Source organism: Camelus dromedarius, chromosome 10 (assembly GCF_036321535.1).
Source record: "Camelus dromedarius isolate mCamDro1 chromosome 10, mCamDro1.pat, whole genome shotgun sequence".
Taxonomy (NCBI): Eukaryota; Metazoa; Chordata; class Mammalia; order Artiodactyla; family Camelidae; genus Camelus; species Camelus dromedarius.
The window spans coordinates 1,011,451-1,029,476 of NC_087445.1; the positions used below are offsets into that span (position 1 = coordinate 1,011,451).

General features: G+C 52.8%; 1 protein-coding gene across 9 annotated transcripts in view; it reads left to right on the top strand.

The window, feature by feature from the left end:
• WNK2 (WNK lysine deficient protein kinase 2) overlaps positions 1-18,026 on the top strand; it is a 116,235-nt gene that overhangs the window by 46,905 nt on the left and 51,304 nt on the right. For 7 of the 9 annotated variants that reach the window (XM_031447149.2, XM_064490082.1, XM_064490084.1 and 4 more), the window contains exons 8-19: positions 1,496-1,778; positions 5,090-5,289; positions 7,170-7,301; positions 7,694-7,885; positions 11,995-12,549; positions 14,005-14,310; positions 14,869-14,918; positions 15,712-15,880; positions 15,968-16,084; positions 16,437-16,607; positions 16,874-16,919; positions 17,420-17,539. In XM_031447149.2, the coding sequence (XP_031303009.2) occupies positions 1,496-1,778; positions 5,090-5,289; positions 7,170-7,301; positions 7,694-7,885; positions 11,995-12,549; positions 14,005-14,310; positions 14,869-14,918; positions 15,712-15,880; positions 15,968-16,084; positions 16,437-16,607; positions 16,874-16,919; positions 17,420-17,539 (2,341 nt within the window). The remainder of the gene's footprint in view (positions 1-1,495; positions 1,779-5,089; positions 5,290-7,169; positions 7,302-7,693; positions 7,886-11,994; positions 12,550-14,004; positions 14,311-14,868; positions 14,919-15,711; positions 15,881-15,967; positions 16,085-16,436; positions 16,608-16,873; positions 16,920-17,419; positions 17,540-18,026) is intronic. The other 2 variants (XM_064490079.1, XM_064490083.1) reach the window with 2 other exon arrangements.

Below are 18,026 nucleotides of genomic sequence, written 5' to 3' on the forward strand. Positions count from 1 at the left end.
GCTTACGGGCTTGCATGGTCCTTGAGGTCAGGAATTGGTGCTTCTGGCTCAGGGCCCCTCGTGAGGTGTGGCCAGATTGTCCGCCAGGGCAGACCAGAGGTGAGGGTCATTGCTTGCTCACGTGACTGGTGGCGGGAGACTCAGTTCCCATCCAGCTGGGACATTCCATAGGGCTGGTCATGTATGGCCTCACAGGAGCAAGTGGTCCACAGGAGAGAGACAGGCAGACAGAGAGAGGGAGAGATACAGAGACACAGAAACTGAGAGACTACATATATATGGCCCCCTTTGTGCTGGCAGTGACACCCATCACTTCTGTCACCACAGATCACCTGCATTTCTCCCACATGCATTTGTGGACACGTCCTTCAAGCCGTCACCACATCACTGTTTATTTTGGTGTTCAGAATGTCCCAGATTTGGCCAGTGGGAGGCCCTGGGCGCTGGCTCCCTTGTCATTTCCGAGCACGTCCTCGATTTCAGGCACAGTGAGGTGTCCTGGTCCCCTCGTCCTTTCCCTACAAGCTTGAATCTGCCCTTTTGTGGTGAGCCATGCCCTCTCACAGTGGCTACGCTGCGTTTTCGGCTGTCATTGCCCCAGGCCCACTCCATGGGTGGTTCAGAGGCCCACGTGTTCTGTGCAGTTGTGTTTGTGCACGTACACCGTGCACATGCACACTTGCACCTACATCTGGTGCATTTCAACGTTGTACGTTGAAAACCCTGAGTTCACGCAACTCCCATCCAGCACCGCAGGGTTTTTCTGTGGTTTTCTCCCATTTCACATGGGGAATCCCACACTGATGGCAAGGAGCCTGGCTTTTGCTGTTTCATGGTTTTGCCATAAATATCCTCAGAAAGCGCTGTGATGTTTCCTGGAGATCCTCGACTCCTGTATAAATGCTCTCACACACTCCTTTGGGTGAACTGGGTTCAGAATTTTCCTAGGCATGCGTGCACAGCTTTCTAGTCTCCAGTTACAAAATATGCCTACTTCCCATGGCCTCTGACTGCTCAGAGAATGCCCACGACAGCACTGCGGACAGCACTGGCCAAGCCTCCTTGTCCCTGTTCCTGAGCACACAGATGAGGCCAGGACCCCCTTCCTGCCCTCGGCCAGCCTGAGCAAGGGGCCCCAGGAAACCCCTGGGGCCTAGCCGGTGGGGGCTGCTCTGAATTTCTGCAGGAGGCAGACTAGGGTCCCCTCACATCCTCGCTTATCCAGCCCATGTTATGAGCACCTGCTGTGTTGTCTGCTCCAGGAGCTGGGCCAGTGTGAGCTTAGATGGTCACTCTCCCTGTGAATTTACAGTCAGTGACAAGAGTGTCCCTGAAAAGAATGAGCTTGGTGATGGGGGCAAGGGGTCCAAGGAGGGGACTTTGGGCAGAGACCCCCCACAAGCAGGAGGTGGTAACACAGACGGTAGGGCTGGCCTGGTAGTGGGGCATGCAGATGGGGCTGATCCCAGTAACCATGTGGTGATCTCCTTTGCAGATTGAGTCAGGATTCTTCCACGAGAGTGACTTGAAGATTGTGGCCAAGTCCATCCGTGACCGCGTGGCATTGATCCAGTGGCGGCGGAAGAGGATCTGGCCAGCTCTGCAGCCCCAGGAGCAGCGGGACCCTGGAAGCCCTGACAAGGCCAAGGGCCCGGCCACGCCCCTGCAGGTCCAGGTGACCTACCACTCACAGGCCGGGCCGCTGGAGCCCGAGGAGCCCGAGGCCGACCAGCACCTCCTCCCCACTGCGCTGCCGGCCAGCGCCACCTCCCTGGCCTGTGAGTGCTGCCCTCCTCCTGTGTCCCCCTGTCCCCCACTCCCTCCAGCCCAGCCTGCGGGCATGGATGATTGGTGTGGACCAGCATTCATCCAGGGAGGGGCTTGGGAGCATCTCCACGTTGCAAAGAGATCTGTGACCAGAGGGGTTGAAGGCTCCCTGAAGTGCAGCCTCCTAGGATGGGTGGGGAACAGACGTGCAGACAGACCCAGAACCTCCCTGGTCCCTGAGCCGGTGCGGATGGAGCTGGGCCAGTCCGGCTGGCTGCTCATCCCACCTGGAAGGTACCGGTCCCAACTTCACAGGGCACCTGAGGGCAGTACCTCAGCCTGGGCTCACTGTCCCTGCCAGCTGCTGTGGCCCTGGGGCTGCCGATGGATGACTGCAGCCTTGGGCGGTCATGTCATGGTCTTGGCTGTGACTTTTGCTGCTGGGACTATCCGTCCCCAAGATTATCTCTGTTTTGGTACCTAACCTTTGAGACCTTTGAGACCTTCAGTACGTTTCCCAGGGAATGTCACGGATGGATTGGTGGGAGTCACTGTGTACCTGGCTTCATCTCAGACCGCTGGGAGGGGGAATCCAGTGTCCTCTGCATGTCTAGGTGGAAAAGCGTCCTGCCCGTGCTCTCAGTGTACTAACAATTCAGCTGTGAGCTGAGGATGGAAGATGTTTCCTTTTCTGTCTGTTCTGTGACTGAGCACAGAGAATTGCAGAGCCAAGCCTATCCAGGCCACGATTTCAGGGCTTTTGTGTGGAAAGACCAAAATAATCTGTTTAATCCATTTAATAGTTATATCCTTTAATTTATCAATAAAATAGCTAACCATTCTTCAAAGAGAGGCAGAAACTGTAAATTCAAACCAGCAGCTGGCCAACACTTTGAGACAGTTTGCTTGCTGTTTACTTCCCTCCAGCTTGCTCAAATTTGCTTTGGAGAATGGACTCACTGTGTCATTGCTCCGTTTTCTGATAAACCAAAAAATTAATGCAAGAGTGTAAACTTTTTGTAGGAAAGAACTCTCCACACTTGATATACCACTATTTTAAAAACGTAATTGTTGGTTGACAAGTTCTGGGGCAGGAATTAAGAAATCTCCTTCTGTTGAACTTTGAAGGGGCTCTGCTGTGGTCAGATGTGTCATGATACAGGTGTGACCCCCTGTATAGATGGAACGCGTTCAGTTTGGGGTGGGCGTTCTGTCTGCAGACAGATTCCCTTCCTGTCTGGCTAGAGTGGGCTTACCACAGCCGCACTTCTCAAAAACATTTTTACCTGTTTATTGTAGCTTCTTTAAAGTAGATGATATAGTCACATTGAATAAAATTGAGAAAGTCGAAGAGAGTATACAGCAGAAGCTGGTTAATTTTCCTCTGGATGTCACTGATATTATGCATCTTTTAACTGTAACTTCCAGAGGTAATAACTTCCAGACATAATCTGTACATGCAATCTATCACACATGCACTCATCAAGATATGCACGCATACATACACCTGTTCACATACCCACACAAATGCATGTGCACGTGCGTGTATACAGTGCATTAAGCACACGTGCAAGTGCGCACACACACACACACCCGTGTCTCCCTCTGATCTGTGACCCACGGCACCCTGCACGTGCTCTTCTGTACCTTGCTGTGGGTCAGAACAGGAAACCTGTGCTCAGCCATCCCCCTGGCCACAGTACCTGTGGCTGGCTGGGCCACCTTATGCTTCACGAAGGTGAACGGATGCGGACGCCAAGCAGCCCACACGTCACTGGAGAAAGAACCCGGTCTTAGGTGACAAGATGGGCTCACAGTCACGCTTCCATATGTCAGAAGGTGCAGCAGACATCATATTGTGTGATTCCCCACTATGGGTTCTGTTAGCTGCTCACGACAGTCCAGATCAGGCTCAAGATGGGGCCAGCACCTAATGACAGCAAGAATGCAATTTGTCAACAGGTTTAAAACATGATTTTTAAAATTAATTTTTAATTATACCAATAATAGATATCGTCACTTAAAAAATATAAAATGTTGCATATATGGTTAGAGTCGCTTTCCTTGAAATTTGGTCTGATCTCTCTCTCTCTTTTTCTCATGTGCCCACACTCTCTTTCTCTCCCTCATGTGCACATACTCTGTCTCTCTCCTCCCTCTGTGTAAGCAGAAATGGCCACCAGCCACCTCATCAGAAATCAGGGCCAGTTGTTTAATTAGTTTTGCACAATCAAACTTCAGCATTCTTATCTCTTACTAGGTCAGAATCAGTTCTGACCAGCCCCTGGGAAAGATCATTTTGTTGGAAAGCCAGTAAGAGTCCCCTTATTATTTGTTTAAATTATACGTGGACATGATGCCGGCACTGAAAGGCATCTCCTGTAGAAATAGCTTGGTGTTCATAGGTGGCAAATCCGAATGCTTGTGTAGCTTTTGGAGGCAGTGAAACCAGAGTGCCACCTCAGACAGGTTTTTGTTCTTCACTCTTGACTGGCCTGGCCATGCGGGTGCCCTGTCTTCCCAGGTGCGTCTTGGTGAAGCGAGCCTGTGTGCCACGGCATTTCTGTCCGTGCCCCCGTGCGCAGGCGGCTCCTTCCATTGTGGCTGGGTTTGACGGGCCAGTCTGGCTCGTCTTGGGTGAGGCTGGCCTTTTATTGGAGTCGGGGGTGCTGCGTTGGGCCTCCAGGTCCCCCTCTCGTGGCCTCTCTGTGATGTGGGGGCCTCGTCAGCCCCATTTTTCAACCAAGTTAGGCCGGGGCCCGTGAAGAGAGGAGCCAGATTTGGACCCAGATCTTCCCACTTCTGACTCTTTGCCGTGCTGAGTGAAGGTGGTCAGGGTCCTGAGACACCCCTCCCCATAAAACACAGGTGATCATTATTTCCTCTGTGTGACTATAGCTTTTCCTAACCTGGACAATCCATCTTGTGCCTTTGAAGAGCTGTAAGAGCGCCCTCTTTAAGGCCAGGTCAAGTACCAGGTGAGGTCCCTGGCTGTGAGCCCTTGGGGCGGCTCTCCTGCCTACGGAGGATGGTGCGAGGTGCCCACCTGGGATCCGTGGTGGCCCACGGTGGGCTCCTGTTGATGTCAGGCAGTGGGGACTCAGGTTGCTAGGGCCATTTCTGGTGCTAGTACTGCCCCTGTGCTGTTCTAGACTTGACTGTTTAAAATGGCACACATTTACTATGTGATCTGGAAATGCAACCAAGTCTTGGTTTTGCAGAAGACACACGGACAGGCTAGCCCACATTTGCGTTCCCTGAGACTTGTGTGGAGCGTTTGGGGGTGCCTGCGTTGAGCCATGCCTTTGTCCTCCCTCCCCAGCGGACAGCACATTCGACAGTGGCCAGGGATCCACGGTGTATTCGGACTCACAAAGCAGCCAGCAGAGCGTGGTGCTGGGCTCGCTGGCGGATGGAGCCCCGCCCCCCAGCCAGTGTGTGTGCAGCCCCCCCGTGAGCGTGAGTGACGGGCCTGTCCTGCCGCACGGCCTGCCCTCCCTGGGGGCCTACCAGCCTCCTGCGGTGAGTCAGCCCTCCCCCTCGGGCCAGCGTCCCCGTCCCCACGGCCCGTCTGTGATGGGCCGTCCAGTCTGTGCTGGTCCATGGTCAGTTCCCACCATACGAAAGCATACCCACCAGAGGGCCATCCTGGCCAGTAACTGCAGGGCTGCAGGCGGGAGCAGCCCGAGATGCACCCTGAAAGACCTGCCAGATGAGGAAATACCACAGACAGCCCAGTGACACCCAGTGCGGGCACATCTGTGCTAAAGCTGGCAGGGTGGAAGTTACTTCTGACTGTTGCAGAGGTGACAGACAAGCATCACTTACAGTAATAAAGCCTTTGATTTTGTCTCAGGGTCCAGCTTCACTGAGGGAGTGTTGAGTATCTCCTGGCATTTCTCCACTGTATATTAGGCAGCCGTTAAGAGTTAGAGGTGTGGGGGGACAGAAGGGAGGTATGTGAACGACCAAACCACGGGAAACGTTTTCAGTGATGCTTGAGAAGTAGCACTGAAAGGGCCTCCGTGTTATGCCTGTGGTGTAATTTGTACACTTTGGAAAGACTAAGTTGAAGCATTTGCCTCTGCTGACTGGAGCCCAGGATTTGTTAGCAATTTACATTTGCAGTTTGACTCATTTCATTAAATGAAATAAAATATGATTTTACACAGGAAGAGTTCATTTACAAAAGGGCCACCTGCTTCTCAGAGTGGTGGTTTGGTTCTTGGCTTTAGGTCGCCTGTGCTGGGGCTGAGCCAGGGCATTCTGCCAGCCCTCGTCCCTCCTAGTGCAGGGTCAGACCTTCCCTGGCCACACTGCGCTCTCCACCAGGTCCCTGCTGCGCTGCATCTGTCCCAGCTTTGGCTCACGGGCCAGGACGCCTGAGCACAGGGAGGTCCCGGGCCCAGCCAGCATGCACCGGACAGACTGGGCTGGAGCGCTCTCTCCCGTGTCTTGCCTATTTACACACAAACACCTTGGACAGAAGGGTGGCATTGGAGGGGGTCCCCAGGCTGCCCCAGGGCTCCTGGGGAGGGTTAGTTACCATGGTGATGTGCCCTTAGGACCAGAGTATGAGCCGCTCCTTTGAGGCTCCAGGCCGCCTGCACGGAACCAGGTTCTCAGCTTCAGAAGTTACCTGTGTTCGAATCTGTTTTTTCCACAGCCCTCACCTGCTTCTCACATCCCTAGTATTTTGACGTAAACCCTAGACAGAAAGCTATTTTGCCCCCAAATATTTGTCTGTATCTCTGCAGGATCAAGACTCTGAAAACAAAGCCCAGTACCATTATTGCACCTAAAAATCAACAGGTTAGCAGCCGTTCTTAGCGGCATCAGACATCCAGTGCTCAGATTTCCGACACTTTCCCAGTCTGTGTCTGTGCTGTCCCTGGCAGCGAGGGCTCACTCCTGTCCCTCGTTCTCTCCTAATGGGCGAGTCACTGGAGACTCCTGGCTGTGCAGAGCATCCCGTGCTCTGGCTCTGTCCTGACATTTATTCCCATGTTTTCACAGTCTGTGAATATATCCACATGTATACATTTTTATATAATCCTGTAAACAAGAGACATGCATTTTTAACTTTCCTTCATTTAATGTCAAAACAACCGTTTCTCTGTGGTGCCACAAAGGGTTCCACAAGTCTCTTAATGATCTTTTCTCATGGTTGCATGATACTCTGGAGCTGCTGTTCTAGGACATTCCCTGCTTGGGCGGTGTGGCCGTTCTCGGTTTGGGGGCCTCCACACCTTGCTTCTCCTGAATCATGTCCGTAGGATAAGTGTCCCTGGCAGGCCGGCAGGCATGGGGGCTGAGAGATGGGTCCCCGTGGATGTCAAGTGTGTGCTTGGGTAGGGGTCCTCAGGGCCGCTGCTGAGCGTGGCTCTGGGTGCTCTTTGCAGCCTGGCCTGTCGGTGGGTTCTGTCCCACCCCCCACACACCCTTCGCTCCCACAGCAGCATTTCCCAGAGACGGCCATGAGCTTTGCCCCTGTGCCTACGGGCCCAGGCCAGCCCACACCCGCTGGCCACCAGGTAAGTGCTGACTACCCCTCCTTATGAGTACCATCAGTGCCTTGGTTCCCCCGGACCCTGCCTGTCCATTTTTGGCTGGCCCGAGCCCGGGGTCCGTGAGCCTCCTGGCAGGTCCAGGCCCCCATGCCCCTTCTCTGCAGTTCCCCTGGGACCAGGGAGTAGATGGGAGTGGGGGCGGGTCTCTTGTTTCTGTGGAGTTCAGGGGTCCATAACACTCAGAGGGCCCCCGTTGCATAGAATAATTCTCCCAGATTGTGTGTCCCAGGCTCTAGGCTGGGTGTTTGAACATACATGTCGGTATACGTGTGTGAATTGATTTTTTCTGTTGTGTCTAAGCACATGGGGGTATCTCAGGAGGGTGCTGGTGTAAGGGAAGCCCCTTCTCTTTCTAGCCTCCTCTGCTGGCCCAGCCGGTATCGCTGCCACAGGTCCTGGCCCCACAAGCCGTGGCCCCTCTCCAGCCAGTGCCCCCTCACCTGCCTCCATACCTGGCTCCAGCCTCCCAGGTGGTGGCCCCTGCTCAGCTGAAGCCGCTCCAGATGCCGCCGGTGCCCCTGCAGCCAATTGCTCAAGTCCCTCCACAGGTACCTCCCCGTCCCCTGCCCTCCAGCTTCGCCTTCTTTCCCAGCCTGGTTGGCCGTTCTTTGTCCTCTGGGCACATGGGTCCCTTAAGATAGGAACACTTGGAGTGTTGGGGTGGCTAGGTTGCTGTGCTCTCCTGCCCTTGACTTCTGTCCCAGATGCATCCAGGGTGGGGGAAGGTTTAGTCCAGAGTAGGGCCAGAGGAGCCAGGATGGAGCTGTGAGCACAAAACTAGGGTCACTCCCTCCCACGGAGCCACCTGGGACTGTGCTGACCATGGCTCCTTGGGGGTCCAGAGGACAGCTGAGCAGCTTGCCGACTGCAGAGAAGACTGGCCACAAAGCTCAAACTCAACTGTAAAAGTGACTGCTTTTTAATTGCAGTACAGTTGATTTACAATATTGTGTTAGTTTCAAGTGTACAACAAAGTCATTGAGTTATATATATGTATATATATATTCCTTTTCATATTCTTTTCCATTATAGGTATAAGATACTGGATATAGTTCCCTGTGCTATTCAGTAAATTCTTGTTGTTTATCTGTTTTATATGTGGTAGTGTGTATCTGTTAACCCCATACTCCTAATTTATCTCCCCTGCCCTTCCCTTTTGTTAACCATAAGTTTGTTTTCTATGTCAGTGAGTCTCTTATGAGTTTCTTTTTATAAATAAGTTCATTTGTATCATTTTTTAGATTCCACATATAAATGATATTTGTCTGACTTATTTCACTTAATATGATAATCTCTAGGTCCATCCATGTTGCTGCAAATAACAATATTTCATTCTTTTTCATGGCTGAGTAATACTCCATTGTATATGTATGTATATATATGTATATGTGTGCGTATATATATGTATAATATGTGTGTGTACGTGTGTGCGTGTGTGTGTGTATATATATATGTGTGTGTATATATATATATAATCTCTTCTTTATCCACTCACCTGTTGATGGACATTTAGATTGCTTCCGTGTTAACTGTTGTAAATAGTGCTTCTATGAACATTGAGGTGCATGTATCTTTTTGAATTAGAGTTTTCTCTGGATATATGCCCAAGAGTGGGATTGCAGGATTATATGGTAACTCTGTTTTTAGTTTTTTAAGGAGTTTTTTTTTTTTTTTTAAGGAATCTCCATACTGTTCTCCATAATGGCTGCACCAGTTTACATTCCTACCAACAATGTAGGAGGTGTCCCTTTTCTCCACACCCTCTCTAGCATTTATTATTTGTAGACTTTTTGATGGTGGCCATTCTGACCAGTGTGAGGTAATACCTCATTGTGGTTTTGATTTGCATTTCTCTAATAATTAGTGATGTTGAGCATCTTTTGATGTGCCTGTTGGCCATCTGTATATCTTCTTTGGAGAAATGTCTATTTGGGTCTTCTGCTCATTTTTGATTGGGTTATTTGTTTGTTTGTTTGTTTGTTTTGGTATTGAGCTATATGAGCTGTTTGTATATTTTGGAAATTAATCCCTTGTCAGTCACATCATTTGCAAATATTTTCTTGCATTCTCTAGGTTGTCTTTTTGTTTTGTTTATGGTTTCCCTTGCTGTGCAAAAGCTTATGAGTTTGATTAGGTCCCATTCATTTAATTTTTCTTTTATTTCTTTTGCCTTGGGAGCTGATCTAAGAAAATACTGCTATGATTTTTGTCAGAGAATGTTTTGCCTATGTTCTCTTTTAGGAGTTTTATGGTGTCATGTCTTGTATTTAAATCTTTAAGCCATTTTGAGTTTATTTTTGTGTAGTGTGAGAGAGTGTTCTAACTTCATTGATTTACATATGGCTTTCCAGCTTTCCCAACACTGCTTGCTAAAGAGACTGTCTTTCCTCCATTGTATATTCTTGTCTTCTTTGTCGAAGATTAATTGATTGTATGTGTGTGGGTTTATTTCTGAACTCTCTATTCTGTTTCATTGATGTATATGTCCATTTTTGTGCCAATACCAAGCTGCTTTGATTACTATAGCTCTGTAGTATTGTCTGAAGTCTGAGAGGGTTATGCTTCCAGCTTTGTTCTTTTTCCTTAGGATTGCTTTGGCAATTTTGGGTCTTTTGTGGTTCCTTATAAGTTTTAGCATTATTTATTCTAGTTCTCTGAAAAATGTCCTGGGTAATTTGATGGGGATCACATTAAATCTGTAGCTTGCTTTGGGTAGTATGGCCATTTTAATAATATTAGTTCTTCCAATCCAAGAGCATGGGATATCTTTCCATTTCTTGGAGTCATCTTTAATTTCCCACTATGACAAACTCACGGCCAATATAATACTCAATGGTGAAAAGCTCAAAGCCTTCCTACTAAATTCTGGAACAAGACAAAGATACCCACTCTCACCACTTTTATTCAACATAGTATTGGAAGCTCTAGCCACAGCAATCAGACAAGAAAAAGAAATAAAAGATATCCAAATTGGAAAGGAAGAGGTAAAATTGTTATTATATACAGATGGCATGATACTCAATATAGAAAACCCTAAAGACTCTATACGAAAACTATTAGAACTGATAAATGAATTCAGCAAGGTAGCAGGATACAAGATTAATGTACAGAAATTTGTTGCATTTCTTTATACTGACCATGAAATATCAGAAAGAGAAAGTAAAAAAACCCAATCTCGTTTAAATATACATCAAAAAAAACCCTCCCAAAAACCAAACCTAGGAATAAACCTAACCAAGGAGGTGAAAAACCTATAAGCTGAGAACTATAAAAGTGACTTCTGCTGCCTGTCTTTGGAGGGGAGCTTCACGTGACTAGTAACACTTGATAACACGTGGCTGATGCTTGGGTGCTGCCTCCCAGGCTAATGTTGTGGATGGTCACACGTGTCTCCAGTGACCCTTTATCGTGGGATGGCTTTCATTTGATGGGTCCCATCACAGTGTTTGAGCAGGGCTAGGATGGGAAATGCTGCTTCATTAGGAAGATGTGAATGTTCCTGTGGTTTACAGCCGCCACCCAGAAGTTTCTTTCGTGTCGGCTGCCACCTGTCACTCAGCCTTGTCCTCATCCCTCCTGCATGAGAGTCACGTTCAACGTCTAGTTAAAGTGCCACCTTGCTCCCAGTGGTCATCGCATTGAGTTGCTTTTCAGAAACACAGAAGTCAATTTGCATATTTCACAGCCTTATAATTGCACAAAGGCACATATTATGAGATGCAGATGTGCCTGCCACCAGAAAGGCTTCATTTTAGAGAGAACTGTCAGGGAACCTGCTGAAATACGTGAAGTGCTAAATTCAGGAGCTATCTCCAGGATAGAAGGTCAATGTGGAAGGTTCCAGTGCTCTGCTGTTGCAAGATGCCACTCTTCCTCAGGCCTCATGGCATAGGACGTTCAGCCAGCCAGGAGGGGCTTGAAGATACGCTTTCCCTGAAAGAACCTTCTGAGTAGTGTGGTCTCAGTGTGAATTTCTACAGATTGAAGGGAATCAGGCAAAGTAGTTTCAGATGTTTGGAGCCAGTCTGGTAGCTCTGACAGTCCTGGTCTTTCTGAATGAAGATACGCCAAAGCTGTGAAGCTGGTGGTCACTAATGTGACTCCGGGTGTCCTTGCAGTCACCTAGCTGTCACCCCAGAGGGGCCCAGCCAGGACCCCTTCGTGGTGGTGCTGAAGGAAGGCTCTCCTCAGGGTCTCCTGCACCCTGCACCCCTCTGAGGCTTCTTGCCTTTCCTTCCGTTTGACAGCGTTATACGCTTGGTTCCATTTATTTATTTTATTTTTATTTTTTTGGGTGGTGTGGCAAATCCATTTTATTGCTGACAAACTGCGTATTCTTTTCTGGAATGAGTGTGCTGCTTTACATTCCCACCAGCAGCATTAGAGTGAGTGAGTCTCCCCACATCCTCACCGGCTGTTTGGCGTTATCACTGCTTTTTACTTCAGCCGTCTGCTAAGTGTGGAGTAATGTGGTTTTAATTTGCATTTCACTTGGTTCCGTTTAACTTGGGTTTACGTTTTGGTTCCCCTCTGCAGCAGCTACACAGATGTATCTCGGGCAGAGACTGGGTGATGTGGACCCTCTCACCCAGCACAGATGTGCTGCAGGTGCGCGGGGCCGAGTTCCGGTGGGGCCGACATACCTGTTCTCTTTCAGATGCCTCCGCTTCCTGTGGTCCCCCCCATCGCTCCACTGGCCACCGTCGACAGCCTCCCCGCAGCCCTCCCTGACCTGCCAGCCACCAGTGGGCCCACCGTGCCTCCTCCCTCTCAGTATTTCTCCCCGGCTGTCATCTTGCCAAGCCTCCCACTCAACGCGGCCACTGCCCCGCTGCCCGTGTCGCCGGCCCTGCCTCTGCAGGCGGTTAAGCTGCCCCACCCTCCTGGGGCGCCGCTGTCCGTGCCCTGCCGGACCATAGTGCCAAACGTGGCGGCCACCGCCACCACCATCCCTCTGCTGGCCGTGGCCCCGCAGGGCGTGGCTGCCCTGTCCATTCACCCCAGCGTGGCTCAGCTCCCATCCCAGCCCGGGTACCCGGCAGCCTTCCCACAGATGATGCCCAGCGAGGTCCCGCCTTCTCCTCTCCACGCAGCACAGACTGTGCGGGCTGCCCCTCCGCAGACGGCACCCCCCATTCTGCCGCAACCCCACCAGCCAAGTGTCGCCCGCCTTCCGGAGCAGGCTCCTCCGGCCGCCGGCGCTGGGAGCCAGGTAACCCACCTGCTGGCCAGGACCCACCCTCCAGGAGCTGGGAGACCCCTTAGTATGCAAGAGGTTCACAGACCTCTGCTCCTCAGCACCTTGCCCCCGCAGTACGGTGGGAGCAGATAAGCAGGCAGGGCTGTCCCCTGTCATCCAGTGTGTGTGTGTAGGGGTGTCTGCTGCCTCCTCTTGCTTCCCAGCACGGGTTAGGAACCTCAAGAATTGGGGTGGCCAGAAGCTCCAAGGCTGGTTCTTTCCCAGATGTCAGTAGCAGCTGCTTGTGGTGGAGGGGCCCCTGGCCGCGCTGGGCATCGTGGCACCTGCCCTCACCCAGGTGGGGTTGGCAGCCTTGATGCAGCTCCGTCAGCCTCTCCACGGGTGCCAGGGAGGCTCACACTACCTGTTGTGTTACTGTCCAAGTGAAATGGATCACTAACCCCCATTTCAGCAACCAGGAACTGAGGCACATGGTGATCTGAGAGGGGTCTGCTGGTTGTGGACTGGGCAGTGCCGGGGGTATTTGGGCTGCTGGTTCCAAGGTGCCATGGTAGACAAGGATGATCTCACAGTCATGTGGGGCCGTGGGCAGCTTGCTGGGCTGACAGTGAAGGGATATGGGGACACCCACCCTGCTGGATGAGTAGCCCCCGTGGCTCCACACACCTGTGCAGCCCATGTGTATTCTGGAGCTCCAGGGCTGTTACCGAACCTCAGGTGAGGAGAGGAGCTTGCATGGGGCCTCTCATCTTGGCAGTGGTTGGGGGGGACCTCTCCTCTTGTTGGGGGGCGCTCTCTCCTTGAGGGGATTCTCACTTGGAACCCCTCCCACCCTGGGGCTGCTTACCTGGGGCCCTCCCACCTGGCCCTAGCCTGGCTCTAAGCGTCAACAGCTGTGTGCCTGTGGGCATGTCCTTTGCCTTCTGAGCCCAGGCTTCTCCCCTGTAAGGTGGGGCTGAGAGCTTTTAAGGCGGGAACCGTAGGGAGTCAGGCCCTGCTCCTGAGTTGCCCCATGGAAGGCTGAGGTGCACAGCCCCCCTTGTGCATGGCTGGGATTGGAACCCAGGCTGTGACCTGACAGGAGGCTGGGATGGCGTAGTTGGTACCATGGCCCTGGGGGCAGTGGCTGGGAGCTCATGACTGGTGCTAAGTATATGCCACACTTCCAGCTTCGCAGGCTGACTCAGCTAGAGGTTCATAAATGAAGTGCAGTTTTAGGTTTGATTTTATACAAATGGCGACATGAGAGTGCCTGTTCTTGTTTGTTTCTGTTAAATCCGCATGCAAACATGCGGTGACCCCCAGGATCTGCAGGGTGTGGGTGGATGGAGGGGGATGTCCGCATTGCCTGTACCCTGTGGTGTGCTTACCCACCTGGGTGGTGGAAGTGCCTGCTTTGGTCCAGGATCCCCAGGGAAGGGGATGGCCCTGTACCCCAACTTGCATGCCTGTCCCCTGTACCCCCAGATCCTGCTTGGCCACCCGCCTCCGTACGCCGTGGATGTCACCACCCAGGTCGCCAGCCAGGTCCCCACGGTGCCTGCGCCCGCCGCCGTTCTCTCCCCACCTCTGCCGGAAGTGCGGCCGCCCGCCGCCCCCGAGCTCCTGCCTCAGCTCCCCGGCTCCCTGGTCCCCACGGTGGTGGCGGCTGCTCACAGCTTGCCTGGCCAGACCGCTGCGCTGCTGCCGCCTGCTAGCCTGCCACTCTCCGGCGGGCCTGGGGTCCCTGGCCCCCGCCCGGCCGTTCAGCTGACTGTGGAGCCGGCTGCGGAGGTGCGTGGCCCGCTGCTCGGGGCTTGGCCCGCAGTCCATCACCCTGACCCCTGACCCCAGCATCACGGCAGCCCTCCTGCGTGGCGACTTCAGCTCTGGAAGTTGGGGATGCCCTTGGGAAGGTGGAAGCGTGTGCCCAGGGACAGCCACGGGTGGTGTTTTTTTTATCTCCCTCTGCTGTTCCTGGATGTCACATGTTCCTTAAACACATGCCTGGGTGGAGACCGTGATCTTCACACATGGATTTAGAGTACCTTTCTCTGGAGACGAGGGGAAGGCCTGTGACAGTTCTTCCTGGGCCATGTGCTCCCAGGGATGATCAAAGTGGGTTGGCATGTTTGGAAAGGGCGTGGCCCCAGCTTTTAAGAATCTGCTTGGCTGTGAGCATTAACAGGATAAAAACCCCTCACTCCTGCTACCCTGCCTGGTCTGCTCGCTGTAGTCAGAAGGGAGCAGGTGGTGGGCTGGGCTGTGGAGCTGGGCAGACAGCAAGCTGTGTGCGGCTGTGTCGTGGGGAAGTGAACTTGACCCATCCTCCTCCCCGTGCTTTTATTTCAGGAGCAGGCCTCGCAGGACAAGCAGCCCAGCCTCCCTCAGAGCTGTGAGAGGTAATGGCACACTTGGCCCTCCTGTGCTAGTGCTTCTAACAATGTCACCTGTTTCCAAGCCTGACCTGGTGGGGCCTCCTGGAGCTCTTCTGGGGTCTTTGTCAGTGTCTGTTGAAATTTGGTAGCCAGATACTCCCAGCTGTGTTCTGGGTCCTGGTGCTGGTCTGCAATGCTGATGATGTTCTAGAATAGAGAAGCTATGGATGGAGAGTCAGTAGGCCTAGGGGCTGGGGGTAGCCCAGGAGGGAAGGGCAGAGTCCAGCCCACACCCCAGGTCTCCCAGCACCTCGCCATGGGGAACGTCGAGTTTGGGGAGGAAACTGGTTAAGGGAAGTGACTGTGTCCCACCTTTCTGGTACGCCAGCACCAAGCTTGGTGCTCCGCAAAGTCTCAAATCCTACGACAGCCTGGTTGGCCAGTTCCCATCGCTGTTGAACAGGTAGGGGAACCAAGGCACGGGGGAGGATTGTGTCTTCATCCTGACATTTACTGTGAGCTGGTGAAGCCTGATTTACAGGTCAGGAGCTGAGAGGACCAAGGTCCCAGACCAGAAAGCCTGTGTGTTCCCTAGGACCCCAGCACCGCCCAGGACAGACGTCGCAGGGGCAGAAGGGGCAGCAGGCTCAGAGTCTCTCTGCCAAGCATGGCTAGCTTTAGGCGCTCTAGGTTTTTCCAGCTGGGGACACCCAGACACAAAAGCTTCTGGCTGTTTCCTGAAAAGCCAGGTTTCCCACGCGAGGCCGGCTTGCAGGCCCTTCCCTTGGAGACCGTAACGTTCTTGGTTTTCACACAGCTACGGAGGTTCCGACGTCACTTCTGGAAGAGAGATGAGCGACAGCTGTGAAGGTGCATTTGGTGGGGGGAAGCAGGAAGGCAAGACCGCCCGGAAACATCACCGCAGGTCCACCCGTGCGCGTTCCCGCCAGGAGAGGGCCAGCCGGCCCCGGCTGACCATCCTGAATGTGAGTAGCCAGGCGTGATGGGCCGGCAGGACAGGGCTCGCCAGGCACGGTCTCCTCCCTGATCTCAACCGCCTGAGTGTCCTGTAGGTGTGCAACACGGGTGACAAGATGGTGGAGTGCCAGCTGGAGACACACAACCACAAGATGGTGACGTTCAAGTTCGACCTGGACGGGGATGCGCCTGACGAGATTGCTACCTACATGGTGAGGCTGGGTGTCCTGCCTTGTCCGATGACTCAGTGGTGCTTTCCCTGGGACTGAGATTGGGCTCACGTCTGCCAGCCCCACTGAGGGGAATTTTGGTTGCCAGGCTTCCCCAGCCTCCAGCCTCTGCAGGTGGTTGCCTGTTGTGGGCAGTGCTGGCCCATCACCTGGAGAGCCTGCTTCTCTTGCTGACCCATGCAGCCCCCAGAATGGGGGGACTGGGCCCCCTGGCTGTGTCTCCCCTCTTGGGCTTAGTCCAGAGTTGAAATGAAGCAGATCAGTCAGTGAAGACCCACTGTGGCCAGTGCTCTGGGGCAGGTCCCCACCAGCAGGGTTGCCCGTGTTGTTGCAGGTGGAGCACGACTTCATCCTGCAGGCTGAGAGGGAGACATTCATCGAGCAGATGAAGGACGTCATGGACAAGGCGGAGGACATGCTCAGTGAGGACACGGATGTGGACCGTGGCTCTGACCCTGGGGTCAGCCCGCCACACCTCAGCACCTGTGGCCTGGGCGCCAGGGAGGTGAGTCCCAGGTGCGGGGTCCTGAGAGGGCCTGGGCCTCCTTATCCCCCCAGCTCCAGGCTCTGTAAATACAACACTGTGATGTTGCTTGTAGAGGAACCTGTAGGTTATGCAGCGCTGGGTGAGGGGGCCAGGAGGGCAAGTGCCTTTAGTCCAGTTAGAAACATCCGAACTCCCAAAGGCCCTCAAATGATTTGAGGCTGGGTTGCGCTGTAAAGTTCTTGTTCCATGCAGTCTGCTGATTTCTGATCTTTTACCTCCTTCAGGAGAGCCGCCAATCCCAAGCAAATGCCCCAGTGTATCAACAAAATGGTACGTCTCCCTTCGAGGCCACATCCGCCAACCAGTCACGCATTTAGAGGAGGCATTTCTGTCATTTCTGTCATTGTCCCTACTCGGCCTTCAAGCAGGCATTTGATAAGAGCCCCACTGAGCATATTGTAGGGGTTTTGGCCATCACACACGGGTGTTGCTGCGGTGTGTGGTGAGTGTGCCTTCATCTGGGGACATCCACCCTGTCTGAGGAGTCACATCTGGCCCAGGTGGGGACTGAGTGTGGCATGGACTCGCTGCGGCCAGCTGGTGCCCCAGCCAGCATCACCCCTTCACTGATGCACTGCGGGTGTCCTGGGCACTAAGCCTGTGCTCGGGGGACTTGTGAGAGCCCTGAGTGGGCTGCACATCCTCCCCACTGGTGCAGGAAGAGTTCTCCAGATTCCCCTATGGCAGGTCTAGTGCCTGTGGCAAAGGGTCACACCAGACTAGGGAGAAACCTGCTCGCTCTCACCAGCTGTTTTTGTCCTACCCCTTAGTCCTACACACTGGGAAGAGGTGGTTTATCATCTGTCCGGTGGCAGAGCACCCAGCAGCAGAAGCCCCCGAATCTTCACCCCCACTTCCTCTGAGCTCCCTGCAGCCAGAAACCAGCCAAGGTATGAGCATCCAGAACCCCCTAAACCCTCCTCCCTGATAACTCAGTGTGCCTCCTCCTGTCTGTTACTCCACATCACCCCATGGTCCTCAGGCTGGCTTTACTTGTGCTCATGTTCCACCAGCATGTGCTGGGTGCCCAGCAAAGTGCAAGGGTCTCATTCTGCACTGTTGACCCAAGGCCCATAGAAGTCTGTGGGGCTGTGTCCTTGTCTGTGTCCCTGTGCTGGTTTTCCACCAAATGAGCCAAGTCAAGGTAGCCCTCAGGCTTGGGCCTGTCCATTACCTTTGCTGTGCAGGTGAGGCACATGGGCTGCACAGGTGTGTACTGAAAGGGCTCTGCCCTCACCCTTTCTTACCAGTGTTGTTGCAGACAAAGTCCTAAGAAAAATCATAAAACATTTTCATGTGAACAAGAATGAAAATGCAACATAATAAAATGTATGGGATGCAGCCAAAACAGTAATTAGAGGCAAATTTATAGCACTA